Genomic DNA, 15283 nt, shown 5'->3' on the forward strand with positions numbered 1-15283 from the left:
GTCGATATTACTTTTTTTTTCTTCAGAAATCAGTCAAAGATTTAGGAAGGAGTGCACTTGTTCTAACACTGTACTTGGTATGTGGATATGTAATCAAGCAAATTCATTAGATAGAGATATTAGATGTATGGAAGTTGGTGTCACTGTTTATAAGTCAGAACAGGAATGCTGTTCCTGATGAACTCCAAAAACTTTTCATATACTTTGCATGTTATTACTTATTTTGAGCTTTATACATATTCATGCACAGCAATATGCTGGTGTATGATAGTAGCGGTGAACAGGTGATCACTATGCATATAATCTGCATACCCTTGCGTATAATTTATACCAGTTAAATACGTAGTTGTAGTTGATATTATACAGAGATATGCACACTACTATGGAGGTGGTGGTGGTGTGGGGAACTGGTGTTGAGTGTCGACTAGGTATATTCTGGAGCAGATGGAGATTCTTGTTATACATGTAATACCCGAAAAATTCAAATTAATGTCCGATGACATTTTGGAAATGATTTCACGATAGTAGGAGCGAGTACGAAGCTTGGAGAAGTTGTGGAATTAGTTCGAACGATTTTATTTTCGAAAACGAACGTTTTTAGGGGGTCAACAAAGTTGACTTTTTATACGTTCAAAATTTGGGAAAACTTCCTTCATGAAAGTTGTAGAGCTCGTCGATACGAGTTCGTGGACATGTGGAACGCAATATTCGGAGTTCGTATGATTAAGTTATGAATATTTGAAAATTGGGAATTTTCTATAAATATCGAAAAAAAATCAGAAATTTCATTTAAGGACGAAATTTTATTCTTTTTGCTGAACAGTCCCCGAAACCCTCCGTTCTCTCTCCTCTCCCACGCGGTCGACCCGCTCGACCCGACCCGGCCCCATCTCTCTCCTCCGGCGTTCTCCGGCCACGACCCGGCCCTCCTTGTGATCGCCGCAAGCCGCCCAGTCGCCTGGTGCCGCTGCCTTGCACCGCCGTTCCCCCCAGACCTGGATCGAAGCGACCCCAGGTGGAGTAACCGACCCGAATGGATCGTGGCCGTGCCGGCGTTGCACGGGCCGATCCTCCCCATTTTTGTGATCTCCTCCTTCCCCTGATCATCCTCATATCCTCCTTGCTTGATGATTTGGAGTGTGGAGTGAAAGATCACGAGTTGAAGATTTCGACGTCCCTGATTCAATCTGGAATCTGATCAGACGCACCGGATTAATCCAACTTCAACGCTTGATCTAGGACGATCTAGGCCAAACCAGACTTAGCTCCAGGTATGGAAGTCGATCACCCTTTCATTTTGAACCAGTTTGTAGTTGGTCACTTTGCCATCGGAGGTGGTTGACTGGCGTTGACCGCCGCGTTGACCGCCCACTGACCACCGCTTGTGGCGGCGCATCAGACCATATTTCGAGTTTTCATTATCTAGGCGATGATCTATGCATCCATACGAGCGTTTTGATATATAACATGGTCATGTTAGAAAAAGTTGATAAATAGTGGATTTACGTTTTGACGTTACTATTTAACGTTTTTACGTTTATCTTCGGTTTACGATCTGTGAAGATCTGACCATCAGTTTTGCTTCAATTTTGGATATGTTGATCGTATGACTGTCCCGGTGACTTTGTGAGGTCACGGGCGAAGATCCGACCGTTGGATCTTCGTATAATTGAGAAATAGTGATTCGGAAGGCGATTCGTGAGAATCTGACCGTCGGATTTTCATATAATTTTATGGAGATGTTTGTTAGAGTGATTCAAGAAGATCTGAGTCTTTATGATAATTTTGGAGGATGATCCTAAGGGCGATCCGTGAGGATCCGACCGTTGGATCATCGTATAATTTCGATCTGACCGTTGGATCATCATTAAATTAGAATCTGACCGTGGATTTCCGTATATGTGTGCTTTTGAGTTGTTGGCTAAGTTAAGATCATTATTGGATTAGGTGATCGATGGATTTATTTGGCGGACGATTCGTGAGATTGTTAATGGAGCTGTTAAGAAGACGCAGCTGGATTAGAGGTGAGTAAACCTCACGTGGTTCATATTACGAACCCAATACATTTAATTACGTTATTTTATTGCAATCATATGAACTATAGTTGGTATTAATAGGCATTCCTGTGTGAATGTCTATATATATATTATTTACGTGAAATAATATGTATTGTTGGAGTTGTGTTGAGTTATTGTTGAGAAACAATATATTGTGAGAGGTATTGAGTTTATTGTTGAGAAACAATATATTGTGAGAGGTGTTGAGTTTTATTGTTGAGGAACAATAAATTGTTGTGATCTGTGGAGATCACTAGGTCACGAGGTGACCATGGCATCTATTAGTGAATCACGCTCTCGTACCGGGCTGGTGGTTATTAATAGTATTAAATCGTAATCACGTCTGTGGCCGGACGAGTGGTTACGTTCAGTTAGAGCTCTAGTCTGTCTGCCAAATGTGGAGTGACCTTATGAGTGAAATTGAGAGTAACTCATAAGTGTCTATATATATGTGGTAACCTTATGAGGGAAATTGAGAGTAACTCATAAGGGTCTATATATATATAATGAGTCTGTCTGCCAATTGTTGAGTAGTGATGTGAGGGTAATGTTGAGGTTACTTGAGACTGTGAGGGGTCTTATGTGAGAAGTGTTGAGGATACTTGAGTCTTTTAAGAATGAGTTCTTAAAAGAGAGCCTCAAGAGTATCCTTCCTTTTATGGTGATCGTGTTGAGTTATAATAATTGTAAGGAAATAAATCAACAATTCTTTCTTGTTTACTCATACTGGCTGTAAAAAGCTTACCGGGTTTTGTGTTGTTGCAACTCCCGGTACACTATTCAAATTGTGTAGCGGGTAATCCTACAGGACAGGAGAACCAGGATGGTGATCGTGCGGTTAGAGCAATTGTTAGAGTTTTACAACAATTGTATGTTGTGAGGTGTGTTATGCTCATTTGAGCTTTATAATATATTGTGAGAGTGAATTGTAATAATGAACTCGAAGTTTCGAGATTTGGATTTTGTAATTGTAATTATTCAGGTTTCGGATTTGAATTTATCATTCAAAATCCGGGGCGTGACAATACATCTCTCTATTGCATCACTACTCTTTTCTTAGTGTCTTTTTTGCTCTCTGTATTCTTGTTAATTTCTAGCTCAATTGATCTCCCAGTACGGCAGTACCTGGCTTCAAGCTCCCACACGAATCACTGGCATGATTTTTTATTTATTTATTTATTTTGCAATTGAGACAACATTGGACCTCTAAATGAAAGATTTTGCAAGTTTTACCAGTCACTACCACTGATCAAAGTAGATGTTGAATTGTGTTATATGTGTAGCAATTTTACTGTTAGCCGGTGCAGTGTATTACTTTGAAGTTATCCAATGCGCAAAGTGTGTATTTCCTTTCTGATACGCAACTAAGCAGTTGCATAGAATCATTTCAGTGATGAGTGTTGGACCTTTGCATTTGTTTATGCTTACGTTATATATATCAGAAAGCGCCATTCTTGCTTTGTTCTGCTACCATTTTTGCTTTTGCTGTCCACTGGCTGTTTGCTTGAAAACGAGTCTTTTAACAGCAGGTTTCTCTGCTGTTGCCCTTGCCAGTCCAGGCCTTAAAAAGTAGCTGCAAGTTTCCGATGGTGATCCAAGTCTCTGCAGTAAGGCTACTTAAGTAGTTAAGTGACAGTCTTTAGCAGGAAGCTAGTGATGAAACCTGTTAGTACAAGGGTTATGGGTTAATGGGTAAGAATGGTTTGGCCCCGCTGGGAGTTATAGGCAAGTCCAATTTAGAGGTCCAGTTCTGTCTACCGCTTACAAAATCTTTCATTTCTTCTTACACCGGAATGGATCGAACTTTCAAATGTTGAACCATCATAGCATAGTTACATTTAACCACGAAACTAGTTATATTGAAAGGGATCAAGCTCTTGAGCTATCTTTATTCTAACCCATTTTAGCAACCTCCCTCTTACTATGTTTTCAAGATTCCTTCTTGCCTGCCCCAAATGGTGGTTGAGCCTTAACATGCGAACACTTCTTTTGGAGAAAATTCTACACATGAGCATCTTGTTGTTACAGACATGCAAAAATGGTTTCAGACTGTGGTGGCCTGGTGGTACGATTGAATCAGGGTCTTTGTGTTTTGGTCATGAAGGATTTAGGATTCCTCTTCATATGTATCACAATTGAAGCGGGTTGGTAAGTTCTTAAAATCCAGGCCATTAAATATGTAGGTCTCACAAACACTAGAGTTCTGTTTGACATTGTTGCTCTCGTAGTGCTTTTGATATGTAACTTTTCGATTTTGATTTGTAACTTTTCTACCGGAAGTGGTTGTGGAAGCACATAGGCATGTTTGGGATTGCATTGCACGGATCTAAAAGCGATTTTGAATTTATAAGCAAATTAATTATAATTTAAAAAGAATTGCAAAAGAAAATGTAACTTGGGTGAGTTTTAGAAGTATTTGAAAGTGATTATGGGAAGCATTCGGAAACAATTTCAAAACATGCTTAGAACTTTTTTGTAATATTTCTCTTGAAATGCACCTAAATCCTAAACCAAAACAACCACTTAAAACAAGTCATTATAACTCTTTGGCAAATTATACATAAATTCTTTTTATTATCTGAAAACGCTTTTATTATTTTAAAAAACAATACCAGATAGAGCCTAAATAGTTCAGATTTTATTCGATTTTCTCCCTCTCTTTGTACATAGTACTTGACAAAGACCCAAATCCAGTACAAAGTTTGTGTGAAACTCATGTGATTCGTCCTTGTAATGGGCACGTCACACTACTATTTTCTTTTCTTTCTTTCTCAATTTGAACAAAACCAGTCTAGTCATAATGTGACACATGAATTGTATGGGAGCCAAGGTTCGCCGTAGCAATAATACCAAGGGGACTAGGGGAGCGTCCTGGAGTTCAAAATTGGATGAAATGGAGGAGCCTGTGAAATCAAATCAGGGTGGTTTCAAATATTGAAGGTATGGACTGTGTACTCTGTATGTCTCGTCCATTGAAGGCAGGGTCCCGAAATATGAGGTCTTCTTTTTATCTTTAAATTTCTTTCCGACCATTATGTCTCAGATTCTTTTCTTGATGTGATCAGTCGTGCTTGGCGGAGATTCTTCAGCCACGGTAGTGTTTGTAATGTTCTGTCGTAGCTAGCTAGCTAGGTTTCATGGAAGGAGGCTTTTACCTTTGCCTTGAAACTTGTACAAGAAGATGCACGGTTTCTGGGTTGTGTTTGTAGGCAATCAAATGAGTCCTCTGGTGACATTTACAGGTAGATTAGAAATCAGGGAGTTAAAAAAAGAAAGAAATCAGGGAGTTCAGAGAACTATAAAAATTAGATTCCGAAAATTTTTCTAAGCACTTAAAGTTAGCCAATGTGTTAGGGAGGGTTGAAAATAAAGTTATGATTAGGCTAAGTACTTGTTTCAATTGTTATCTTTAGAAGCGCTGAATTTCGAAACTTATTGCTTATTATTGTCCTCTGGCGCAACAAATTACTCACCTAATTTTTGTTGATGCATCACATCAGTCTTTATTGCTAAAGTGAAGGTTAATTTGCTATAAGTGAAAAGATGGACATAAGCAGAGAAAATTATCATCTATAACTCCCGTCCATTAGAAAATATTTCAATAACTAGAAAAATAATGCCAAACAACAAAAAGGAGTGAAAAAGGAAATACAAAAAGTGGAATGGAATGCATATGTTCAAGACATTTGATCCAATCATTGCTGTAGTTAGTGGTATTGTTTTTCTTATTAAAGAAATATATTTAAAGAATACAAATGACGCGCTATTATTTATTTAAACAATGGATTGCCACGTCAACAAAATATTATTCTATACGACCGTGTTACACAAAATCACAAATAAAGAAATCAAATGAGGCTTATGCACGCTAAACCTATCAAAATCATGTCATAGATTTGATCTTATGGAAATGGATTCGATTTGGCATTTGTCATATTCAATTCATTAGCTGTGCATCGACTAGAGTATATGACTTTCTTGCTCCTAGCTTAATTTACTAGGTTTCTCTACATAATCCGCAAGCCGCAATAATTAAGACTGAAAAGGTTTAAGGTACCAGAAAGGAGACTAATTCAGACATGACTATTAACTATTAACCAGAGTTTGGGGAGATTAATCTAGATGATTAGTTAAGATATGAACAACGTCCTAATTGAGCCTTGTGCATGCTGCCTAATTAGGGCTGCAATATTTTGGTTAAATAACCAATGTTATTGTAACATGTATAGTTCTAGACTTCTAGTTAGTTAACCTAGGCATCTAGTTTGTCAAAAAGTTCAAAGATAATTGCGGGTTCAAAAGCCATAATTGAGGATTTCCACCTAATTAAATTACACTTTAGCTTAGTCAAGGTAGCTTAGCTAGTTTGCTTTAACTTTTGCTTTCATAATTATAGAACACTCTACCAACTAGCAATTGGTAGCAACAAAGAATAAGAAGGAAAATCCAATCACCCAATCTCCTTTCTCTCTTCTTCTTTCTTCCTTCATGAATTGGGGTCAAACATGATCCTACAGGGCTTGTGGGGAATGAACCCAATTGCTTTGGCATGCTTCTATGGAAAAGTATAAACCAAATTAGAAACAAGAAAGTAGGGGGAAAGAAATGAATCAACGCACATAGAAAATGTCTTGATGATGATGCATATGGACAAGTAAACTAGGCTTAGCCTTGTCAACTAGCTAACGGTAGAGATTGGGGACAACAATGATCTTCTTTGGCTTGGATTCCATATATGGACACTGAAATAAAGGAGCCAAGCAAATCATGCAAATTATATACGGGGGACCAAAAGTGTGGGGTATGTGATGATATCATATGTAAGAGTAATACACACACATTGCATGTACATGCTTTATTAATGGATTTGCCTATATACAGTTATATATTATTAGGGTTTTGTTTTGCTAAGGATATTCATAATGACTTGGTTCACTTCAACATTTTATAATTTATAAACATTTATAATATGGGAACTATGATTTTGTTTTTGTGGGATGCAGTACACTAATATTGACATAAACTAAAAGAAGGTAGACAATGGATGTGAAAAACATTAAAATATCGTAAAACTAAGTTTACTGATTAAAAGAAAATAAACAACAAAAATTTTAATTGATCAGCAGGCGTCACTAGGCCTCATGCAAGACACCGGGTGGATAAAATGGTAAACTGACTTTATCTGAGTGTCAAAATCATTATCTATATGTTGAATTCGTATTTTTAATACTTGTGTTTTGATTAAATTGCAATTTAAGTCCGTGTATGTTGAATTTGCCATTGTGATCTTGTCATCTTGGTATTAATAATCTTTATAGTCAATGTTGTTCTATTCCATTCTAATGAATACAATATAACTTGTTTGTGAGAAAATCACATAATTCTTAACATCAGAACTTCAAAGTAAATATGTCAACTTAATATTTTTTCGTTTTTTGTTTTTTTCGTAACTTTATGTTGCTGTAAGAATGAAAATAATCTAACTTGTTTATTTAAAAAAAAAAAAACAATGCTTGAGGACAGCCATTGTGGCAGGTTTATCAAGACTTGAGGGTAGCCGCACCGACCATTTATTCAAAAAAAAAAAAAAACAAAAAAAAAGTGAAAATAATCTAACTTGTTTATGGAAAATTAATGTTATTTTTAACATTCAAATTTAAAATTAAATTACTAGAATTGCAAAGATTAGTAGTAGGCACAAACGAGAGATGCAACAATGTTCCTCAGAGTTGCCCACTTGCCCCTAGCTCCTGCGAGAAGACACATGAACGTCCTGCACTTTTCATACTATCACTATATCAAAGGGGCATTCCATCTTGGTGATAATGCATCAAAATCAGTACACCAATTATGGATTTAGAGTGTTCTTTCTTCATATTGTTCGACATGTTCGAGTCCCATTATGCAGATCGAACCAGAATCCAAAACTACAGATGATTAGCTCTCTCTATTTTGAGGCTGTAATGTTAATGCTGTGCATTAACATTGTTTTAAGATAATCACTAGATCTTAATAGGAAAATAGTGATAAGCTTCGGATTCTATCTTTTATAAGGTCAAAGTAACTATCAGAGAGTTGTAAACTATTGACAAATTTAAAGGGGATGAGTGAAGACAATCGTACTCTCTCAAAATTCTGTTGAGTTATAAAAATGTTTAATAACTATATAACTCTCTATCATAAGCTTTAAGGGCAAGTTGCTTGTTACGGAGAAAATTAGATATGTAAAATATGTTCAGAGCATGAGGAGTATATTATAAGGGCTACAAAATGTTCAACGATTGGTCTTAAAGAAATTACGACAAAATTAATACAACAAGCAAAATAAATTGACGTGTTAACTTCTTAATTTTGTCCGGAATAAAACAATTTGCTCAACCCTTCAAAACACAGAACCACTTGGTTTTCATAAGCCAATTATACTGTGTGCGCCCTATCAACTCTGCTTGTCATGTATTAGATATGGGTCCAAACACTTATTAATTGGTACCCATTTCATATTTTATGGCATATAATTTAATTGAGATGCACAAGTCCCATGATTGAAATGACAATTGTTTGCTCTTACCCAGAAGAAAACAAAATGGTGGGTGTGTCATAATGTTACATTTTCACAAACGAAAACAAAACCCTCATCTACAAGAAGAGTCTACCAACACTTCTCTACATGTTCCTTATTAATTTCTAGATCTACCTGTACCCCTTTTCTCAGCTGAATATATGATTTCAAAATTAAAGATTCCTCTCTTTGTTTGGTCTGTGTCACTGTAGGCATCATAAAGATGATCACCACATTCATCTCCAAAACTAAAGATTAAAAATGACAGTGCCAGCCCGAGTTAACTACAATGAGTCACCATCTGTTACAAAAATGCATTTGTTAAATACAGGATGTTTTTCAATCTTGGTAGGAGGGATGTTATTTGTTAAAGACTGTGATGTATATTTTTATCAATGTAGTTTGACAATAGCATCTCCATATATATATTTGTCTACATGCTCCTTTACTACCAAAACACTCCATAGTGGAAATCTTACCCAAATAAGTTAAAAGGGAAAACCTTCATGAATCACTCTTTTAATCATCCTGTGTAAAGATTTATGATAAAGATCAAATACATAAAGTCATCATAAAAGTTGAGTGCTTTGCATTCTTTAGGGTTTAAATTTTAGATAATTGAGTTAATAACGCAATTGAGACATGTAAACGATAAGTGTTTGCCTTCAATTTATCTAATCTATGTAGATTAGAGGGCTCAATTAATGCGTGAAACATTCATCCATAACATGCTCATGTCTTAAATATTAACTTATATTGTAGACTGTTTTTCGAATAATTAATTCGTGAAAGATCACGTCGTCTTGTAATTAATGGCATACCCGTCATATCATTCATATGAATAATTATTAACTACTACATCTTCTATCCCATGCAATGACGTATTCCACTCTCAATTATGCAAAATCTTCTTTTGAAATACAGTCTCAGACATAACGACCGTTACAAATATCATATCTTCACATTAAAGTAACCGATCACATAAGATCTCAAAACGAACCAATTAACTTCAAGATACGAAACTAACCACCCATTCAAACACACGCAACGTAGCTTCATAATCAAAACCATTCATCTCTCAGCTCCATCCTAAACTATAGCAGAGGTAAAATCCCTTTTCCATATCAGGCAAACACCGGAAACCAGTCAAAAAAACTTCCCTAAAAAACCCAAGCATGCAAATAAGAGCGAGCTACACATAACCTCGGATCCCATAACCTCCCCCCACTGGACCAAGCAAGAGCAGCACGTGTCCCCCCAAATCCCCGCCACGTGGAAAATAGGGTCAGGGTCACAGTCAGTTGTGTACACTCGCCCTTTACCCTAGTCCACAGGCACACACTGTACCACTCTTGCCCGCCCAGACCCTTCTCCCCTCTCTGTCAGTACCATCGGTATTTGAAAGTTCAAAAAACCCAAACCCTCTCTCTCTCTCTCTCTCTCTCTCCTGTTTTCTCTACCCACGTCCTTCTTGTCACGCCCACTCTTCGCCATTTGCCTTCTTCTCTCTCAGTAACCGTCCCTCTTCTTTATTACTCTCCAGTCTCTAGTCTCTTTCTCTCTCTCTCTCTCTCTCTCTCTCTCTTTTCGATCTGTGCGGTTCTGGTTTCGGCAATGGAGCTGGGAATCTAGGGTTTCGGGACTTCATTTTCTCTCTGTGTGAGGTTCGCGGAAGCTTCCAGACTCGGCCGGAATTTCCGATCCGCGTTACTCTGTGCTTTTCGGAATCGTTTGATTTTAGGTTTTTGATGAGCGAAGATGGAGAAGTTGCGGCCAACGAGGTCCAAGATTTCGAGCTTTTCTGATCGGAGAAGCTCCGGTGAGAGATTCGCCTCCAAAGAACGAGCTTCCTCACGAGGTCTGATAACTCTCATTTTTCGAATTCTGGTGCTGTTACTTCAGCAGATTTTTTTGTAATTTTTTTCTTTCTGATTAGTGAAATTTTGAATTTTGTAAGTACTTTTCATCGATTTTTGCTTTGATTTAGTCACAAACTTTAACTTATTTACTGATTCTGCAATGCAGGTTATTTTCGGGATTTATGTAAATTTGGAAAAGTTTGTGACTTTTTTGTAGTGCTATTGCTATGATTCCTTTGTTTCCATGATGAATTTTTTGGGGGATGATGAGCTATAATTCTATTGCTTTTTGATTAGTGAGAAAAAAGGAACAATCAACGTAGGCCTGTGATTTCTGCACGCTATTTTCCAGACATTGCCATGTTTTCTTTCTTTTCTTTTCTTGTTCGACTGATTATTTGCCGGATTCTAGCTATTTCGATTTCGTACTTTTTGTATAATTTATAAAGTTGAACCTCACCACTGCTTTGGAATGACCGTCCTGATGTTGTGTGAGGATTTTATTCCAGGAAACAGGCAAGTTCAGAAGCAGAAGAAATTGGGCTCTGATTCTAGCTCTTGCAGTAGTGGCTCTACAGGGGAAGATCCGGTGAGCTCAATTTCTAGTTGTGTTTGTTGAGTTGTAACATTTGATTTTCTTTTTGCTGTTCATTTTTAAATTGTAACATGAACAGAGTAATGATTTTGCTACATGTTGAAATGGGCCATAAGTTTATCTTTTGCTGAATTTTGATTTGTATTGGTATTGAAAGAACAATTACAGAGTTGACATTCCTGATCAAGTGTATTTCGCCTTTGCAGTTGACGTTTGAGTTGGGGTGGAGATCTTCAAAGCAAGCTGTTGGAGCTCCAATAAAGAAATTATTAGCTGAGGAGATGTTGAGAGAAACTGAATCCAGAAGGAGATCACCAAGTGTTATTGCCAAATTGATGGGTCTTGATGGGATGCCACCCCAACAGCCCATCACTCATAAACAACAAAAAGGGATTCTGGAGAATCGTCATCAGAGGACAAGATCAGTAGAGAAAGAGCACAGAAGTGGCGTGTGTTATGACCACCGGTCATCTAGGAAGAACTCAAAGGAGCAGCAGGAATTTAAGGATGTGTTTGAAGTTTTGGAAACTTCCAAGGTGGAAAGTTGTAGTTACTCATCACGAGCAGCTGCTAACACCAAGCTTAGTGATGCAGAGATGGCTTTTGTTCGACAGAAGTTCATGGATGCTAAACGACTTTCAACTGATGAGAAGCTACAAGATTCAAAGGAATTCCATGATGCCCTTGAGGTGTTGGATTCTAACAAGGATCTTCTGTTGAAATTTCTTCAGCAACCAGACTCATTGTTCACAAAGCATCTGAATGATCTGCATACTGGTCCCCAATCCCGTTGTGGCCGAGTAGCATCAATGAAGTCATCAGAAGCTCAGAAGTATGAGAAAATTGACCTTGGCTGGACATCAGCAAGAGAAAGGAATTACTGTAAATCTCCTCAGAGGCATCGTGATTCTTTTTCTAGCTACTCTGATAGTAGACATGCTACTCGTTATTCTCTCAAGTCATCACAATACCGATCAGAAGCAAAACATGAAACTGCCATTACTCCCACAAGGATAGTTGTTCTGAAGCCAAACCTTGGGAAGTTACTGAATGCTACCAAAACTGTTTCATCACCCTGTTCTTCTCAAGCTTCTACGTCAGTTTGTAGGAACCGCTCAGATTTTCCTAGCATTGGAAATAGGGAGGTCGATACATGGGGAAATAAAAACTTCCCAGATAATGAAGGGCAGTCAAGGCATAAGTCTAGAGAATCTAGAGAAGTGGCTAAGGAAATTACAAGACAAATGAGAAATAACTTCAGCATCGGTTCTGTGCAATTTTCATCATCTGGATTTAAAGGATATGCTGGTGATGAGAGTTCTTGTAGCATTTCAGAGAATGAATCAGGAAATGAATCGGAGGTGATTTCAGTGGCTTCCAAACAATCCTTTGACATACATAACCACTCCAGGCGCTCATCAACCTGCTCTACTGAATCTTCTGTAAGTAGAGAGGCCAAGAAGAGACTCTCGGAGAGGTGGAAAATGACTCATATGTCCCAGGAAGTGGGAGTGGCTAGCAGGGGCAGCACACTTGCTGAAATGCTTGCTATCCCAGACAAGGAAACGCAAGCCGCAAAACTGGATGCCATGAAAGGTGAGGCAGGATTCAGAGATAAATTTGCAAGAGAAGATGGACCTGTAGGGTGGGTTGGACCTCTTGGTATCAGCAGTAGGGATGGCTGGAAGGATGGATGCATCGCAAGTTTATCAAGATCGAAATCTCTCCCTGCTTCTTCTAGTGCATTTGGGAGTTATAAGACAAGTATGCGCCGGGAAACCATACGTGATGACAGGTATCTGATACCAGCCGAGGCATTCAAGCATAAAAGAAACCAATCAGTAGTTGATTTTGATCATAGAGAAGGTGGGCCCAGAAACTATAGATCCAGGAATAAAAGATCTTATAGTTCTCGCTCCTTAAGTAGGGAAAGTATGGACATTTCACCTGAAACTCCTAATACTCCTGATGGAGTAAGAACTTATCCTGAAGAGAACAAGCAATCCCAGCAGAACGTGGCTGTTGTGGAGTCATCATCTGGTAATGGCATAGATGCTGGTCCAGCTTCAGTAAAGTTGGTGGATGTGGATGTATCCATGTCTTCTGAAACACTCGATGCATTCCCTCCAGAATTATCAGCCCGCATGTCGGTGGAAGGCGATTCCTGTAGCAGTCACCAAGATAGCCCAATTGCAGAGGTTTGTGCTTAAATTTTCTGATTGAGTTTTGAATACTGTACTTATCACCAAAATGTTGGAAACCTGTTGCTGCAAGAAAACATGGTGAACTAAAAACACTGAAGTGATCCTTAAAACTGTTACATAATTTAATTTTGCCATTCCTGAGAAAAAAATAAATGTCTGGTACATTTACCCGGTTCTGATATATTCTTAATTCTTGAGCATTTTATCATGTGCCATTTATAAAATTTGTAGATGCATCGTCATACTTTATGTGTTTTGAATTCCTTAGATTTATTGCTCAGTTGACAGAGGAGTTCCAGTTTTGCATCAAGAGTATTTTTCTCGCTAATATTTCATTAAATTCCAGGAACCATCAACTAGACCATCTGATGAAAAGTCAGTTCCATCTGAACACTCTGTACCTGGTATAGAATCTCTTGCAAGCTCTAAAGAGGCTGATCAACCCAGTCCGGTTTCAGTTCTGGAAGTTCCTTTTATTGATGATGTGTCATCTTCTTCTGACTGCTTTGAGACTCTCAGCGCTGACCTGCAAGGTAACTGGAAGACCATTTGTATTGATTTTCTGTTGCTAGTGATAGTTACCTTATGAGCTTAAAACTGTTTCATATCAATATCCATTGGCATGTTGGTATGAGCTTAAAACTGTTTCATATCAATATCCATTAGCATGTTGGTACTAGTTTTGCATCTAACTGTGCTGTTGTTATTTCATACGATGATGGAAGCCTCGACAAATAAAATAAAATAAAACCAAAACTCGCTTGATATTGTTTCTTCTATTCTAGAGTTGACAATGATACATGCTATAAAAGTACTGGTTTCCAATGCTTTCTGTTGAAAATCATTGCCATCATCTATGATAGGAATATGCCATGGTTGAATATGGAAAGGCTTTAATTATCATCTTGTACTCATCATTGGGAGTTGAAATTTTGTCTGCCATCTCAGTTAGATAAGATGGAACACTGCAATATAATTTTGAGTTTGTTAACCAACTGTGATTTTCTACCATGAATTCCACATTGTGGTTGCTTAAATTTGCACTCAGTTTTCTTTTACTCGATTTACCTATTTCTTTTGTTTGCTTTAATGTATCATCTTCTTTTCTACTTCTAGGGCTTCGGATGCAGCTTCAGCTACTCAAGTTGGAATCGGATTCATATGCAGAGGGATCCATGCTAATCTCAAGTGATGAAGATGCAGGAGAAGGATCTACTTGGTTTCGGGATGCAATATGTAGGGAAGAAGAGAGCTGGGAGTCTTCATACATGGTTGATATGTTAAACGAATCGGATTTAAACAATGCCAACCATGAGACCTTCTTGGCTACATGGCACACTCCAGAGTGTCCAGTGAGTCCTCTACTATTTGAAGAGCTGGAGAAAAAGTATTGTGACGAGACTTCTTGTCCAAAATCGGAAAGGAAATTACTGTTTGACCGCATAAATTCAGGACTTCTGGAGATGTTTCAGCAATTCACTGATCCTCACCCATGGGTTAGACGTATGAAGATAACGGTTGGCCCAAAGTGGATTAACAAAACTGTCCTCCAAGATGGTCTCCGTAAGTTGCTGGCTAGTGAAGAGAAAGCCAATGAGGAGAGTTTGGACAAACTGCTGGAAAGGGACTCGCTGTGGTCGCATTTCGGAGACTACATTGACATAATAGGTAGGGAAGTAGAGAAGTCGTTGTTAGATGAGTTAGTTGCAGAGGTAGTGGTTATGTAGCGCAAATCAGAGCCATTGATTTCAACCAAACTTCCTTTCCATCTAGAGTGCTGAAAGATTAGTATGTAAATGAGGCAATGAAATGGTTTCATGAGAAGATGAATAAACTGATTAGTATTTGGCAGAAAGCAACTTAATACAGCCATAGAATCTCTAATTGAAGCTATACAAACACTTCAAGGATGTTTCATATTTCAAATACCATGAAACCTACCCAATCTCTTCATTTAACTGATTAGTATTGGGAACGTTGATGTTGATATTAGCTATGAAAATACAGTA

The 15283-nt window shown here is 38.0% G+C and overlaps 1 protein-coding gene across 1 annotated transcript; it reads left to right on the forward strand.

Moving 5' to 3' along the window:
- The first annotated feature begins 9975 nt into the window (after positions 1-9975).
- On the forward strand, positions 9976-15112 carry LOC133721803 (uncharacterized). Its single transcript, XM_062148532.1, has 5 exons — positions 9976-10474; positions 10985-11064; positions 11277-13268; positions 13621-13807; positions 14391-15112. Exons 1-5 carry the CDS (start codon positions 10375-10377, stop codon positions 14999-15001), a joined length of 2970 nt encoding a protein of 989 aa, XP_062004516.1. The 5' UTR covers positions 9976-10374; the 3' UTR covers positions 15002-15112.
- Positions 15113-15283: the final 171 nt, after the last annotated feature.

The sequence above is a fragment of the Rosa rugosa genome, chromosome 7 (assembly GCF_958449725.1).
Source record: "Rosa rugosa chromosome 7, drRosRugo1.1, whole genome shotgun sequence".
Classification (NCBI taxonomy): Eukaryota; Viridiplantae; Streptophyta; class Magnoliopsida; order Rosales; family Rosaceae; genus Rosa; species Rosa rugosa.

Coding starts and splice junctions, on each gene's coding strand:
- LOC133721803 (XM_062148532.1), top strand. CDS start 10,375: ATGGAGAAGTTGCGGCCAACGAGGTCCAAGATTTCGAGCTTTTCTGAT. Junction 10,475..10,984: donor AGAACGAGCTTCCTCACGAG/GTCTGATAACTC, acceptor ATTTTATTCCAG/GAAACAGGCAAGTTCAGAAG. Junction 13,269..13,620: donor AAGATAGCCCAATTGCAGAG/GTTTGTGCTTAA, acceptor ATTAAATTCCAG/GAACCATCAACTAGACCATC.